General features: G+C 41.1%; 1 protein-coding gene across 5 annotated transcripts in view; it reads left to right on the forward strand.

The window, feature by feature from the left end:
• LOC122554218 (palmdelphin-like) overlaps positions 1-14,368 on the forward strand; it is a 111,433-nt gene that overhangs the window by 51,749 nt on the left and 45,316 nt on the right. For all 5 annotated transcript variants that reach the window (XM_043698883.1, XM_043698879.1, XM_043698882.1 and 2 more), the window contains exon 3: positions 10,092-10,172. In XM_043698883.1, the coding sequence (XP_043554818.1) occupies positions 10,092-10,172 (81 nt within the window). The remainder of the gene's footprint in view (positions 1-10,091; positions 10,173-14,368) is intronic.

Consider the following 14,368-nt stretch of genomic DNA (forward strand, 5'->3'; position numbering starts at 1 on the left):
CCCTCCCACGCTGTGTGTGTGTGTCCCTCCCTCGCTGTGTGTGTGTGTGTCCCCCCCACCCCAGTCTGACCTATCACCCTCACCTTGACCTCTTTCCACCTATCACATTTCCGACGCCCCTCCCCCAAGTCCCTCCTCCCTACCTTTTATCTTAGCCTGCTGGACAAACTTTCCTCATTCCTGAAGAAGGGCTTATGCCCGAAACGTCGATTCTCCTGTTCCCTGGATGCTGCCTGACCTGCTGCGCTTTTCCAGCAACACATTTTCAGCTCTGATCTCCAGCATCTGCAGACCTCACTTTCTCCTAATTATTAGTACAGCCAACAATACATTCAAGATTGTTCAGTAGTTGCTGCCCAAATATAGAATCACAAAATTACAGAAAACGTTTTGTTCTCAGTTTTGCAAGCACAGAGTAGTTGCACTCTGCCTGTTACAAACAATCAAAGGACTTGCTGCTTGATTAAATTGGAACAGGCCTATCTTCCATGTGGCAAACACTGCCACAGCTCTGGGTTTGGAAGATGTTGCATTTGAAATGACTGTGTTCCAAAAGAAAATGACTAATTTTTAAATAAAATTCCATTCCTTAATACTGTGCACAATGACAAAGCTCTGACCTCTTTATGCAGCATACTTGATGCAAAGTTTCCTGTTTCAATTTATAATTAACAAGTCTAAACGTCATATTAATAGAATATTCCACATAAACAGCTGACTCTTTAATTATTATTTCCAATGACAGCAGATGGTAAAGAATTGAAAGCAAGTGTAATGATTTCAGTTTAATTAACCTCTTTATAGTTAACCTCTGTGTAATTAACCTGTAGTTTCTCCAGTGCATTGTAGAATGTACTGATTATATAATCATGTACAATAATTTGGATACCCTTCTTTCCCCGGTCAGTTAACTCCACAAAGTGCTGTTCCATTCATACTAACTAGAGCAACGTGAGCTTTACTTCAATTGAATGCCATATCTAAACTCCCTGACTAAACTAATAGCATTAAATAAAATCCCTGTGACCTCGTTCCTTGGGGTTGCAGGTGATGACTGTATTACTGTCAACTCAGGCAAGCCAAGTTCTGTGGAAACAAATTCTTTTATATTCACATTGTAGTTTTGTGCTGTAGGCAGATGCCTCAACTTTGTTGCTATCAGAGAGTTGACAAGTTGACATGCTTACCCACCCCACCCCTGCCATTGGCATTTGTAAGAAAGATACGCAAGGTGATAGTCAGCCTGTTTCATTGTGTTATGTGTTCTTGGTTCTTGGCCATCCGGGTCTAAATGGGACTTAAATCAGTTTTTGCTCAGGGACAGGGATTTTGCCCATTGATCCACAAGAAGTTTTGGATACCCTGAAACCATATTTGATAATAGTTGGCATACTCAAGAAAGATGGAAAGGAAACTGAAGGAGCAAACTGAATTTAGATATTATTTTGGATTTTAAAAAGTACCTATTAGTAATCAGTTTACATTAAATATTAGATCTATTCTTCAACTTTAAGTATCTGGTCACCTTCTTGGAATTATGTCTAACCTCGATCACAACTAATGTGGAGGTCAGTTGTTTCATAAAACATCAATCTAATTGACTCAAAGCTGTGCCCTGCATTTACATTTTACAATTTTAAAATTTTAGTTTTACCATTATAGCTTTAAAAATGTACACTTGCTTATTTCTAAAGCAGATTTTGTTTTAATGACAAATCAGTGAGTAAGTGTTTTTAAACAGAATTTAATGCCACAAATATTGCAACACTTAGAACAACTGCAAAAGAAGCCTACTCACCGTTCTGGCCACATTCAAATTAAATCACTACGAGGATTTTCCAAAAATGGGACATTTGTTGGGGGACCCCAATGCAGCAGCAGTCAAGCATTCCTTGAAGGGCCTTTCGGATGCTTCTGATCATCCTGATCCTCCAAAAAAATCATTTTCATACCTGGCCTCCATTCCTCACTCAGTGGAATTAAATACCAGAAGACCATAAGCTATAGGAGCAGAATAAGGCCATTCAGCCCATCAAGTCTACTCCACCATTCAATCATGGTTGATATGTTTCTCATTGCTTATTCTCCTGCATTCTCCCCATAACTCTCGATCCCCTTACTTATCTTTCTGTCTTAAATATACTCAATGATTTGGCTTCCATAGCCCTCTGCAACTATGAATTCCACAGATTAACCCCTCTTGGACTGAAGAAATTCCTCCTCATCTCAGTTCTAAAGGGTCATCCCTTCACCATGAGGCTGTTCCCTGGATCCTAGTCTCTCCTACTAGTGGAAACACCTTCTCCAAATTCACTCTATCCAGACCTCTTGGTGTCCTGTAAGTTTTAATCAGATTCCACTCTCACCCTCCCCAATTCTTCTCAACGGCATTGAGTACAGACCCAAGTCCTCAACTGCTCCTCTGATGACAAGCACTGCATCACCGGGACCATTCTTTTAAACCTTCTCTGGACCCTCTCCAACACCAGCACATCTTTCCTTAGATGGGGGGCCCAAAACAGCTCACAGTCTTCAAATTGCGGTCTGACCAGAGCCTTATACAGCTTCAGCAGTACATCATTGCTCATGTATTCTAGCCCTATTGTAATGAAAGTCAACATTGCATTTGCCTTCCTAACAACCAACTGAACCAATATGTTGACCTTAAGAGAGTCCTAAACTAGGACTCCAAAATCCCTTTGTGCTTCAGATTTCCAATGCCTTTCCCTGTTTAGAACTATTCTATTCTTCCTACCAAAATGCATAAGCTCCCACTTCAGCACATTGTATTCCATCTGCCACTAAACAAAACAGCATTCAATTGGGGAGGCAAATTTACATTGGCCTTCATTGCAAGAGGATTTGAGTTTTGAACTAGGGATATCATACCGCAGTTATATAGCTCCGTGGTAAGACCACACCTGGAGTACTGTGCGAAGTTTTGACTTCCCTACCTGAAAGATCTACTTGCAATAGAGGGAATACTGGAAAGGTTCACTAAACTTATATTGGAGATGGGATGTATAGAACATAGAACATAGAACAGTACAGCACAGTATTGTTGTGTCGGCCTTCTATCCTACTCTAAGGTCAGACTATCCTACATACCCTTCACTGTACTAACTTCCATGTGCCTATCCAAGAGTCACTTAAATGTCCCTAATGTATCTGACTCTACTAACACTGCTGGCAGTGCATTCCATGCACCCACCACTCTGAGTAAAGAACCTACCTCTGACATCTCCCCTAGACTTTCCTCCGCTTACCTTAAAATTATGCCCCCTCATGATAGACATTTCCACCATGGGAAAAGGCTATCCAATCTATGCCTCTCAAATCCTTGTACACCTCTATCAAGTCACTTCTCATCCTTCTTCACTCCAATAAGAAAAGCCCTAGTTCCCTCAACCTATCTTCATATGACATGCCCTCCAGTCCAGGCAGTATCCTGGTAAATCTCCTCTATACCCTCTCTAAAGCTTCCACATCTTCCTTATAATGAGGCAACCAGAACTGAACACAATGTTCCAACTGTGGCCTAACCAGGGTTTATCTGACAGTGTCTGGAAGATACTGGAAACACTCAGTGGGTCATGTAATCACCATCTCTCACAAGAAACATTATTGGATCCTGATTTGCAAGTCTCCAAAAAATAATCTGAGTCTCAAATACTTAAGAAAACAATGCAGTGGTGAAAAAGTAGAAGGTGCACCAAGATTGGATTTTAACCCACATTTGGCCAACTTTGCCCGTTGTTGTTACAGTTTACTCTATTGTGAATTATTTCCCTTTGTGTAAATTCAATTTCAGTTGAGACAGAATTTTTTCATGTGTTTGAATATCCAGAATCAAAAGTGACTTGCATGATTTACAATTCATTGCAACAGCCCTATTTCAGCCACGAACTCAGGTTTTACTGTCAATGACGAGTTGCCAGGCTATTCACTGGTATGACTGCAGTTAATTCCAGCTGCCTGCCTCTCAGTGGCATTCCCACTGTTGGCAAAAACATCAGAACATAACTGAATAACATTGCTCTTGAATTTAAGGCACAGACACTGGCAGTAAACAACGGTTCAAAAAATCTACCACAATGGTGATTGTTGATTGGATTCCAATTTTTAAAACTTCTTTACTGTGCTCCCTCCCAAAAGGCATTTGAACAAGCAGCAGTGATGCTGCTTAGTTAAGATCAGAGCTTCAATAAAAAACTATACTCCATTCACCCTCTGGATGTCCGCTGGTCTTATAATCAGTGACATTGAAAGGACCAGGAGCAGGTGAGAACAGGGACATAAGAACTTTTAGCAATTGGGAAAGACTCTCCATCCAAGAAGTGTTTTTATTTAAGGATCAGTACTACCTACCTGCCTTTTTACAATATTTCTCAATCACACCACCTTAAAAGAGCCCCACTTCAATGATTGATTATAGTACTGTTCGCCTCATCAGCTGTTGGTAATTCTGGCAATCACTGTGACAAGTGCCTTTGTTTTGTTGTGACAATCTTCAGGTGCTCAAGTCTGATGGTGTTCATCAGTGACGATACTAGATATTTATCTACACTGTTCTTCTAGAATAATATGTCCATTTTAAATATACATTGAGTTTCCATTTAATATGTATATTAAAAGTTTTTTAATAGTATAGTCTTGCTGAAAACAGACAGATTTTGTCAAAACCTTTTGCTTTGCTCTCATCAGGACATTTGCAAATAACCAATATAAAGGCAAACAACGTTTTATGCTGTAGCTGATGGATCAGCAAGTGAAATCTGATTGGTAAAGGCATTGCCATGGAGAACATGCCAGTTAGATATGACTGAGAGTTAACCACCAAGCTTTGTTAAGATTTAAACCAGGCGGGTTGGCTCTAATTAGCCCATGCACTACCCTTAAGAAATGACCCAGAGATGGGCTGTTACCTATTTTGTGAAGTTGAACAGATGTAATATGTACACAAATTCTTTCCGTGAAATTCCCCTTCACAGAGATATTCTTGTGCATGCTATGTATATGACAAAAAGCTATAACAAAATGTGTCTTTTTTTCAACTACACTCAAATATTTATATTGTAATGAAACAAATGGTATAAATAATCTTTAGTTTATTCATAATCATCACGTGACACTAATTATAATCCAACTTACATTCCTGACATAACTGACGAAACAGGTGAAAAACCAAACAATTCAGTGAATTAAATTCTTTAGTAAAATTATTACTTGCTTAATCATTTTGCTTTATTTCAAAAAGTTAACAATTGGATAAGTACGGCAGTACATTTAAAATGACAGTGTTAATGAGAGCTTCTCCTTTAACATCAATACCATTGTTAAAAAAAATGAAAATATTCAAAAAAAATTGAAACTGCTGCAAATTCTCAGCAGATCTGTGAAGATCAGTGGCCCTTCATCAAATCTGAAAAATGTTATGCGTTGTTAATGAGGTGTAACTATGTTTTTAACTTTGGACTAAATTATAATTATGCTGAGGAACGTCTTGCCCCAGGAGAAATAATTTTACATTTGATATATCAATTTTTTTCATAATGGTGAATGCAACCATGTTTTAAAATGTTTTTAAGACTGTTTGATATTTGAGCTTCTAACATGTATATTTTAATTTTCGCTTTAATTAAAATTTATTTTTAATAAGTGAAGGATATTCAAAGTATTTTATTTCCTCTTTTGCTGCCTGAGAATACAGTAATGTCATAGAAACATAGAGTCATAGAGATGTACAGCATAGAAACAGACCCTTCGGTCCAACCCATCCATGCCGACCAGATATCCCAACCCAATCTAGTCCCACCTGCCAGCACCCAGCCCATATCCCTCCAAACCCTTCCTATTCATATACCCATCCAAATGCCTCTTAAATGTTACAATTGTACCAATCTCCACCACTTCCTCTAGCAGCTCATTCCATACCCGTACCACCCTCTGTGTGAAAAAGTTGCCCCTTTGGTCTCTTTTATATCTTTCCCCTCTAGTTCTGGACTCCGCAACCCCAGGGAAAAAACTTTGCCTATTTACCCTATCCATGCCCTTCATAATTTTGTAAACCTCTATAAGGTCACCCTTCAGCCTCCGATGCTCCAAGGAAAACAGCCCCAGGCTGTTCAGCCTCTCCCTATAGCTCAAATCCTCCAACCCTCCCTCGGACCTTACCATTAAATGTATAAGTCCTGCTAAGATTTGCTTTCCCAAAATGCAGCACCTCGCATTTATCTGAATTAAACTCCATCTGCCACTTCTCAGCCCATTGGCCTATCTGGTCAAGATCCTGTTGTAATCGGAGGTAACCCTCTTCGCTGTCCACTACACCTCCAATTATGATGTCATCTGCAAACATACTAACTGTACCTCTTATGCTCGCATCCAAATCCAAAAAGTAGAGGACCCAGCATTGATCCTTGTGGCACTCCACTGGTCGCAGGCCTCCAGTCTGAAAAATAACCCTCCACCACCACCTTCTGTCTTCTACCTTTGAGCCAGTTACGTATCCAAATAACTAGTTCTCCCTGCAGATCTAACCTTGCTAATCAGTCTCCCATGGGGAACCTTGTTGAACGCCTTACTGAAGTCCATATAGATCACATCTACCACTCTGCACTCATCAATCCTCTTTGTTACTTCTTCAATAAACTCAATCAAGTTTGTGAGACATAATTTCCCATGCACAAAGCCATTTTGACTATCCCAAATCAGTCCTTGCCTTTCCAAATATATGTACATCCTGTCCCTCAGGATTCCCTCCAACAACTTGCCCACCACCGACGTCAGGCTCACAGGTCTATAGTTCCTGGCTTGTCTTACCACCCTTTTTAAACAATGGCACCACGTTTGCAAACTTCCGGTCTTCCGGCATCTCACCTGTGACTATCGATGATACAAATATCTCAACAAGAGGCCCAGCAATCACTTCTCCAGCTTCCCACACAGTTCTCGGGTACACCTGATCAGGTCCTGGGGATTTATCCACCTTTACCCTTTCAAGACATCCAGCACTTCCTCCTCTGTAATCTGGATATTTTGCAAGATGGCACCATCTATTTCCCGATAGTCAATATCTTCCATATCCTTTTCCACAGTAAATACTGATGCAAGATACTCATTTAATATCTCTCCCATCTTCTGCTGCTCCACACAAAGGCCACCTTGCTGATCTTTGTGGGGCTCTATTCTCTGCCTAGTTACCTTTTTGTCCTTAATGTTTTTGTAAAACTCTTTGGATTCTCCTTAATTCGATTTGCCAAAGCTATCTCATGTCCCCTTTTTGCCCTCCTGATTTCCCTCTTAAGTATACTCCTACTTCCTTTATACCCTTCTCAGCATTCACTCGATCTATCCTGTCCAAACCTTACATTTGCTTCCTTTTCTTAAGCACACCCTCAATTTCTTTTTGTCATCCAGCATTCCCTATACGTACCAGCTTTTCCTTTCACCCTGACAGGAATATACTTTCTCTGGATTCTCATTATCTCATTCCTGAAGGCTTCCCATTTTCCAGCCATCCCTTTACCTGCAAACATCTGCCCCCAATCAGCTTTTGAAAGTTCTTGCCTAATACCGTCAAAATTAGCCTTTCTCCAATTTAGAACTTCAAGTTATAGATCTGGTCTGTCCTTTTGCATCATTATTTTAAATCTAATAGAATTATGGTCACTGGCCCCAAAGTGCTCCCCCACTGACACCTCAGTCACTTGCCCTGCCTTATTTCCCAAGTGTAGGTCAGGTTTTGCACCTTCTCTAATAAGTACATCCACATACTGAATCAGAAAATTGTCTTGTACGCACTTAACAAATTCCTCTCCATCTAAACCTTTAACACTATGGCAGTCCCAGTCTATGTTTGGAAAGTTAAAATCCCCTACCATAACCACCCTATTATTCTTACAGATAACTGAGATCTCCTTACAAGCTTGTTTCTCAATTTCCCATTGATTATTAGGGGGTATATAATACAATCCCAATAAGGTAATCATCCCTTTCTTATTTCTCAGTTTCACCCAAATAACTTCCCTGGATGTATTTCCGGGAATATCCTCCCTCAGCACAGCTGTAATGCTGTCCCTTATCAAAAACGTCACTCCCCCTCCTTTCTTGCCTCACTTTCTATCCTTCCTATAGCACTTGTATCCTGGAACATTAAGCTGCTAGTCCTGCCCATCCCTGAGCCATGTTTCTGTAATTGCTATGATATCCCAGTCCCATGTTCCTAACCATGCCCTGAGTTCATCTGCCTCCTCTGTTAGGCCCTTTGCATTGAAATAAATGCAGTTTAATTTATTAGTCCTACCTTGTCCCTTCTACCTACCTTGTCGCTTCTGTTCTCAACTGTATCAGTCTCAGATTGATCTCTTTTCTCACTATCTCCCTGGGTCCCAACACCACCCCCCCCACCCTGTCCTTACTAGTTTTAATCCTCCCGAGCAGCTCTAGCAAATTTCCCTGCCAGTATATTAGTCCCCTTCCAAGTTAGGTGCAATCCGCCCTTCTTGTGCAGGTCACTTCTACCCCAAAAGAAATTCCAATGATCCAAAAATGTGAATCCTTCTCCCATACACCAGCTCCTCAGCCATGCATTCATCTGCTCTATCCTCCTATTCCTGCCCTCACTAGCTCATAGCACTGGGAGTAATCCACATATTAATATTCTCAAGGACCTCCTTTTTTAATTTCTGCCTAACTCTCTGTAATCTCCCTTCAGAATTTCAACCTTTTCCCTTCCTATGTCGTTGGTTCCAATGTGGGCAATGACCTCTTGCTGGCCCCTCTCCCCCGTGAGAACATTCTGCACCCTCTCTGAGACATCATTGATCCTGGCACCAGGGAAGCAACACACCATTCTGCTTTTTTGCTGCTGGCCACAGAAACATCTGTCTGTACCTCAGACTACGGAATCCCCTAACACAATTGATCTCTTGGAATCCGATGCACCCCTCCTTGCATTAGAGCCAGTCTCAATACCAGAAACATGTGTGTTTGTGCTACGTTCCCCTGAGAATCCATCACCCCCTACATTTTCCAAAACAGCATACCTGTTTGAAATGGGTATATCCACAAATGACTCCTGCACTAGGTGCCTACCTCTCTTACCTTTCCTGAAGTTAATCCATCTCTGTGACTGTATCTGAGACTTTCCCCCCTTCCTATAACTGCCATCCATCACATACTGTTGCTGTTGCAAATTCCTCATTGCTTCTAACTGTCTCTCCAACCGATCCATTCAATCTGATAAGATTCGCATCCAACAGCATATATGGCAGATATAATCTGCAGTAACCCTTAAACTCTCTCTCAACTCCCACATCTGACAAGAAGTAGATATCACTGTACTAAAGGCCATTTTTGCTCCTTCACAATCTACAGACCCAGAAAATAACACCGTCTTAATTCCTCTACAAAACACTGCCCTAGGTTAAATTAATAGTTATGGCTTATATTTTAAGTTTAATCAAGAGACATTTCTGCAAAAACATATAATCAAGAAAGAACCCACTCTACTCACTACTGTAGCCTTTCTATTGGACACACTTACAACAACGATTAACTTATCTGATTCTGTGCTGTGAACTTTGCCCAAACAGGTTCCTCCAAGATCAGTTGTGAATTTCACTGTTTGTTAATTTTCCCAGATGCACTCCAATGTCCAGCGATACATGAATTCAAAACAACAAAGGCAGTAACTGTGCAGGTTCCCTCTCTCTCTCCTGTACTGTCCTCACCATGTGCTTCCTTTGTCTGTTCTTCTCCCTTTTAAAACTGCTGTTGTTTTGACTTATTTTTCCAAAAGTTCCAAAACAATGCAACAGCAATTAATGTATTTGATTGCATATCTTGCTGATGACACCACTGTTGTTAGCCACCTGCAGATTCTATGATGTGACTTTTGATTCAACCTAACATTAATCAATACAAAATCTCTGCTATGGAGCTCATTAGATCATCTTGAGTAAGGATTTTAGCATCAATAGCAAGTGCTATTTCTTTGCTGTTGATTGCAGGTTACGTTATAGTTAATAACACCATTGATAAATTAAATAAAATTGACAAATTCTTGTATTTCAATTCTAATCTTCCAGGACAAGAGGAAAATACAAGAGAAAATTACCAGACAAAGATTTGAAGTGGATGAGGAGAAACTGAAGCTTAAGCACTTAAAGGTAGCGTGCCATGGGACCCAGTACTCAACATAACCTCTGTTTCCAACTTCTATTCCATCATTCTCCTGAAAACTGCCCAAGTTTGAGCCTGATGTCCAAAACTTTGATCTCATATTTTGAACAAGTGTACGATTCTAATCATAGAGTCATACAGTGGCACAGAAACAGACCCTTTGGTCCAACCAGTCCATGCCAAACATAACTCCAATCCAAACTAGTCCCACCTGCCTGCTCCTGGCCAATATTTCTCCAAACCTTTCCTCTTCATATACTTGTGAAAACATCTTTTAAATGTTGTAATTATGCCATCATTCCTCACTTCCTCTGAAGTTCATTCCAGGTACGAACCACCCTCTGTTTAAAAAAATTTGCCCTTCATATCTTTTTTAAATCTCACCTTAAAAATGTTCCCCCAAGACTTGAAATCCACCATCCTAGGAAAAAGGCAACTACCATTAACCCTAACTATACCCCTCCTGATTTTATAAACTTCTAGAAGGTAGTTTTGGTCCTCACTGGCAGACTGCCTTCTGATCTATCCACATGTTTGCTAATTGGTGGGCGGCATGGTGGCACAGTGGTTAGCACTGCTGCCTCACAGCGCCAGAGACCCGGGTTCAATTCCCGCCTCAGGCGACTGACTGTGTGGAGTTTGCACGTTCTCCCCGTGTCTGCGTGGGTTTCCTCCGGGTGCACCGGTTTCCTCCCACAGTCCAAAGATGTGCAGGTCAGGTGAATTGGCTATGCTAAATTGCCCGTAGTGTTAGGTAAGGGGTACACGTAGGGGTATGGGTGGGTTGCGCTTCGGCGGGGCGGTGTGGACTTGTTGGGCCGAAGGGCCTGTTTCCACACTGTAAGTAATCTAATCTAATCTAATCTAATCTAATATTAAATCGGCATTGAAAGGGTAGTAGGTGCAATCTATGTGCCAGCTGCCTTTACGTCTTCACTAGCCTTGAGCAACCTACCAGAGATCCACTATGTGTATACAAGGTTTGAGGAGTCCAATACTTGATTATCACATTTAATTACCAGCCTTAAATTTTGTTGCATTTGAATTTAGTATAAAAAAGCATAAAAGACAGTCGTGTCTTACTTTTACTTTCAATTTTATATAAGAGGCGCCAAAGATTTGAAAGTAACCTAATGAAATTTCTTCAGTAACAAACTACTTCCAACTGAGTCTTGGAAAAGCGAATCAGTCTCTAATTGAACTCAGGATATATCTATTTAAAGCAATGTTACCTTATGCTCTTAAAGAGTCAAGCTAATTTATACACAGCTATACTTCAAAATTTATTATCCAGTGTTGCATTGAGAAATACATTTGAGGTTATAGAAGCCTATAATATTCTGTAATTCATGATAAGCAACATTAGCTGAGACTGGCCAGTCACTTTATTAAAAATTGCTCCTAGTGATATATCCACTCTTATACAAAGATTATCATAACTGGGTAAAATAGTGAATTAACGATCGAGGATTAAAGATTAAATGTTATTTAATACAAGTGTTAGAAATTAATTGGATAGGAACTTGTAGGTCAATAATGTGTACATTTTCATTTGAAAGAGAACTTAAGTTTTTTGAAAATTATGTTTCCGAAAATAGTTTTCTAATAAAAGGCATGATGGAAGTCTTTTTTTAATAGTATAGGTATCAATTAGTAAGAAACAAAGCAATGGTATGGAGAAATTGAAATACCCTACTTATATGGCTAGTCCAGTTCAGTTTCTGGTCAATGATAGCCCCAAAGACATTGCTATAGGGGATTAAGTGATGGTAACACCACTGAACGTTAAGGGACAGTTGTTAAAATCCGATTCTTACTTCTATGCGCCTCCTCCCACCATGCCATGCCTCAAAATGTAACATTGAGCATGTTCTCACAGGCTCACACTTTTTTTGAAGGGAAAAGCAGCTGTGAGAACTTTGGAACACATTTGAGAATTTCAAAAACACAGTGGCATCTTATAAGTTCATCTGTGATCATTACTGCTTCACAAACCTTAGTTAAATCAATTTGACGTGATCAATGACATTATGTGTGACCAAGATCAATGCATAGGCTGCACAGGAAGAGTAATATGATGGCAGATGTGTGTCTCCATTGATCTGTGGGTGCCTATTTAATGCAAGCAACCCTGCTCAGGCCTTACATGGGAAGGCATGGCAAGACAGAGATACTGTGAGCATCCAAATGAGTGAGCACTAAAAGGGTAAGCCAAGAGTCCCAGAGATACATCCTGTGCTTGAGCATGAGATGATTTGATGTCTCTTTGTGCAAAGTAACACAGCAGATCATTGCAAGGTATAGTGTCAGTGAGTTCCAAAGAGCAGTGAAGAAGTGACCTGTCCTGCGAAGTGGTCCAAGATTGCACATGTTGATGAAATAAGGTTTGTGTTTGGCTTATGGAGAGTGGAGACATGCACTTCCCAAACAGCATGCTATGAGATGTTGGGAGGTGGTGGCTAATTATGGAGATGCAGAGAACACATTGGCAAGCTGCAGCGGCCAGGCAACCACTCCGAATTTCAAGTTGGAATTATTTTATTTCCCTCAGTATTCCACACTGATTGTGAACTGCGATGAAATAGAAACATTGAAACACAGAAAATAGCTACAGGAGTAAGCCATTCGAGCCTGCACCACCATTCAGTATGATAATGGCTGATCATGCAATCTCAGTATCCCATTCTCACGTTCTCTCCAGACCCTCTATTCCTTTTAGTCGCAAGGGCCATGTCCAGCCCCCTCTTGAATATATTTTTTAAAAGTGAGCCAGCCCCAACAGGTTCCTGTGGGAGAGAATTCCACCAATTCACAACTGAGTGAAGAAATTCTTCTTCATCTTAGTCCTGAATGGCTTACCCTTTACTCTTAGACTATGACCCCGAGGTCTGGATTTCCCCAACATTGGGAACATTCTTCCCATATTCAGCCTATCCAATCCCAACAAGATTTCATATTCTTCAATGAGATTCTCCCTCTCATTCTTCTAAATTCCAGTGACTACAAGCCCAGTCAATCCAGTCTTTCCTCATATGTCAGTCCTGCCATCTCAGGAATCAGTCTGGTGAACCTTCGCTGGACTCCCTCAACAGTAAGAATGTCCTTCCTCAGACTAGGGGACCAAAACTGTGCACATTACTCAAGGTGTGGACTCACCAAGGCCCTGTCTAACTGCAGCAAGCCATTCTTACTCCAATACTCAAAACAAATAGAAAGCAGGCCACACCACCAGTGCTTCATTCAGAGGCTCATTGAAGAGGTTACCTAGTATGGTGACGAAATGCCTGAAAACGAACCTTCCAGCTCAGCGATCAAACCTATAGCCAGAACTCAAAATCTCTCACGCTGAAGGCCAGTATGCCATTAGCTTTCCTCACCACCTGCTGCACCTACATGCCAACCTTCAGCAACTGTTCCAACATGACACCCAGGTCTGGTTGCACCTCACCCTTTTCCTAAACTGCTACCATCTAGATAAATGAGATGAGATTAGCTAATAAGAAAATGTTAGTGCTGCCAGTAGCATTTCACCACTTAGTAGTGAGATTCTCATCTCGCCATTGAGTCCGAACCGTATTTTAAAAGGAATACGACATCAAGAATCTCATTTTTCCATTCTTGCTGCATTCTCCCAAATCCTTTGCCATTACCCATATCGCCCAAGGGCTGGGAAGATTCTGCCTATAGCTTCTATAAAATATCTGTACCAGTTTATAAATAGTAAGCAGATAGTAAAAGGTGGAGTGGATTCTTTTGGAGCCAAAGTAGATGATAATATGCTCAGAGAAGTAGAAAGTAAGGACTGCAGATGCTGGAGATCAGAGCTGAAAATGTGTTGCTGGAAATGCGCAGCAGGTCAGGCAGCATCCAGGGAACAGGAGAATCGGCACCTTACCCTGCAACCGCAGGAGGTGCAAGACTTGCGCCCACTCCTCCCCCCTCACCTCCCTCCAAGGCCCTAAACGAAATTTCCATATCCGCCACAGATTCACCTGCACCTCCACACACATCATCTATTGCATCCTCTGCACCCGATGTGGCCTCCTCTATATTGGGGAGACAGGCCGGCTACTTGCGGAGCGTTTCAGAGAACACCTCTGGGACACCCGGACCAAACAACCCAACCACCCTGTGGCTCAACACTTCAACTCCCCCCCCACTCCACCAAGGATATGCAGGTCGT

This window comes from Chiloscyllium plagiosum, chromosome 11 (genome assembly GCF_004010195.1).
Source record: "Chiloscyllium plagiosum isolate BGI_BamShark_2017 chromosome 11, ASM401019v2, whole genome shotgun sequence".
In the NCBI taxonomy this organism is placed as follows: domain Eukaryota; kingdom Metazoa; phylum Chordata; class Chondrichthyes; order Orectolobiformes; family Hemiscylliidae; genus Chiloscyllium; species Chiloscyllium plagiosum.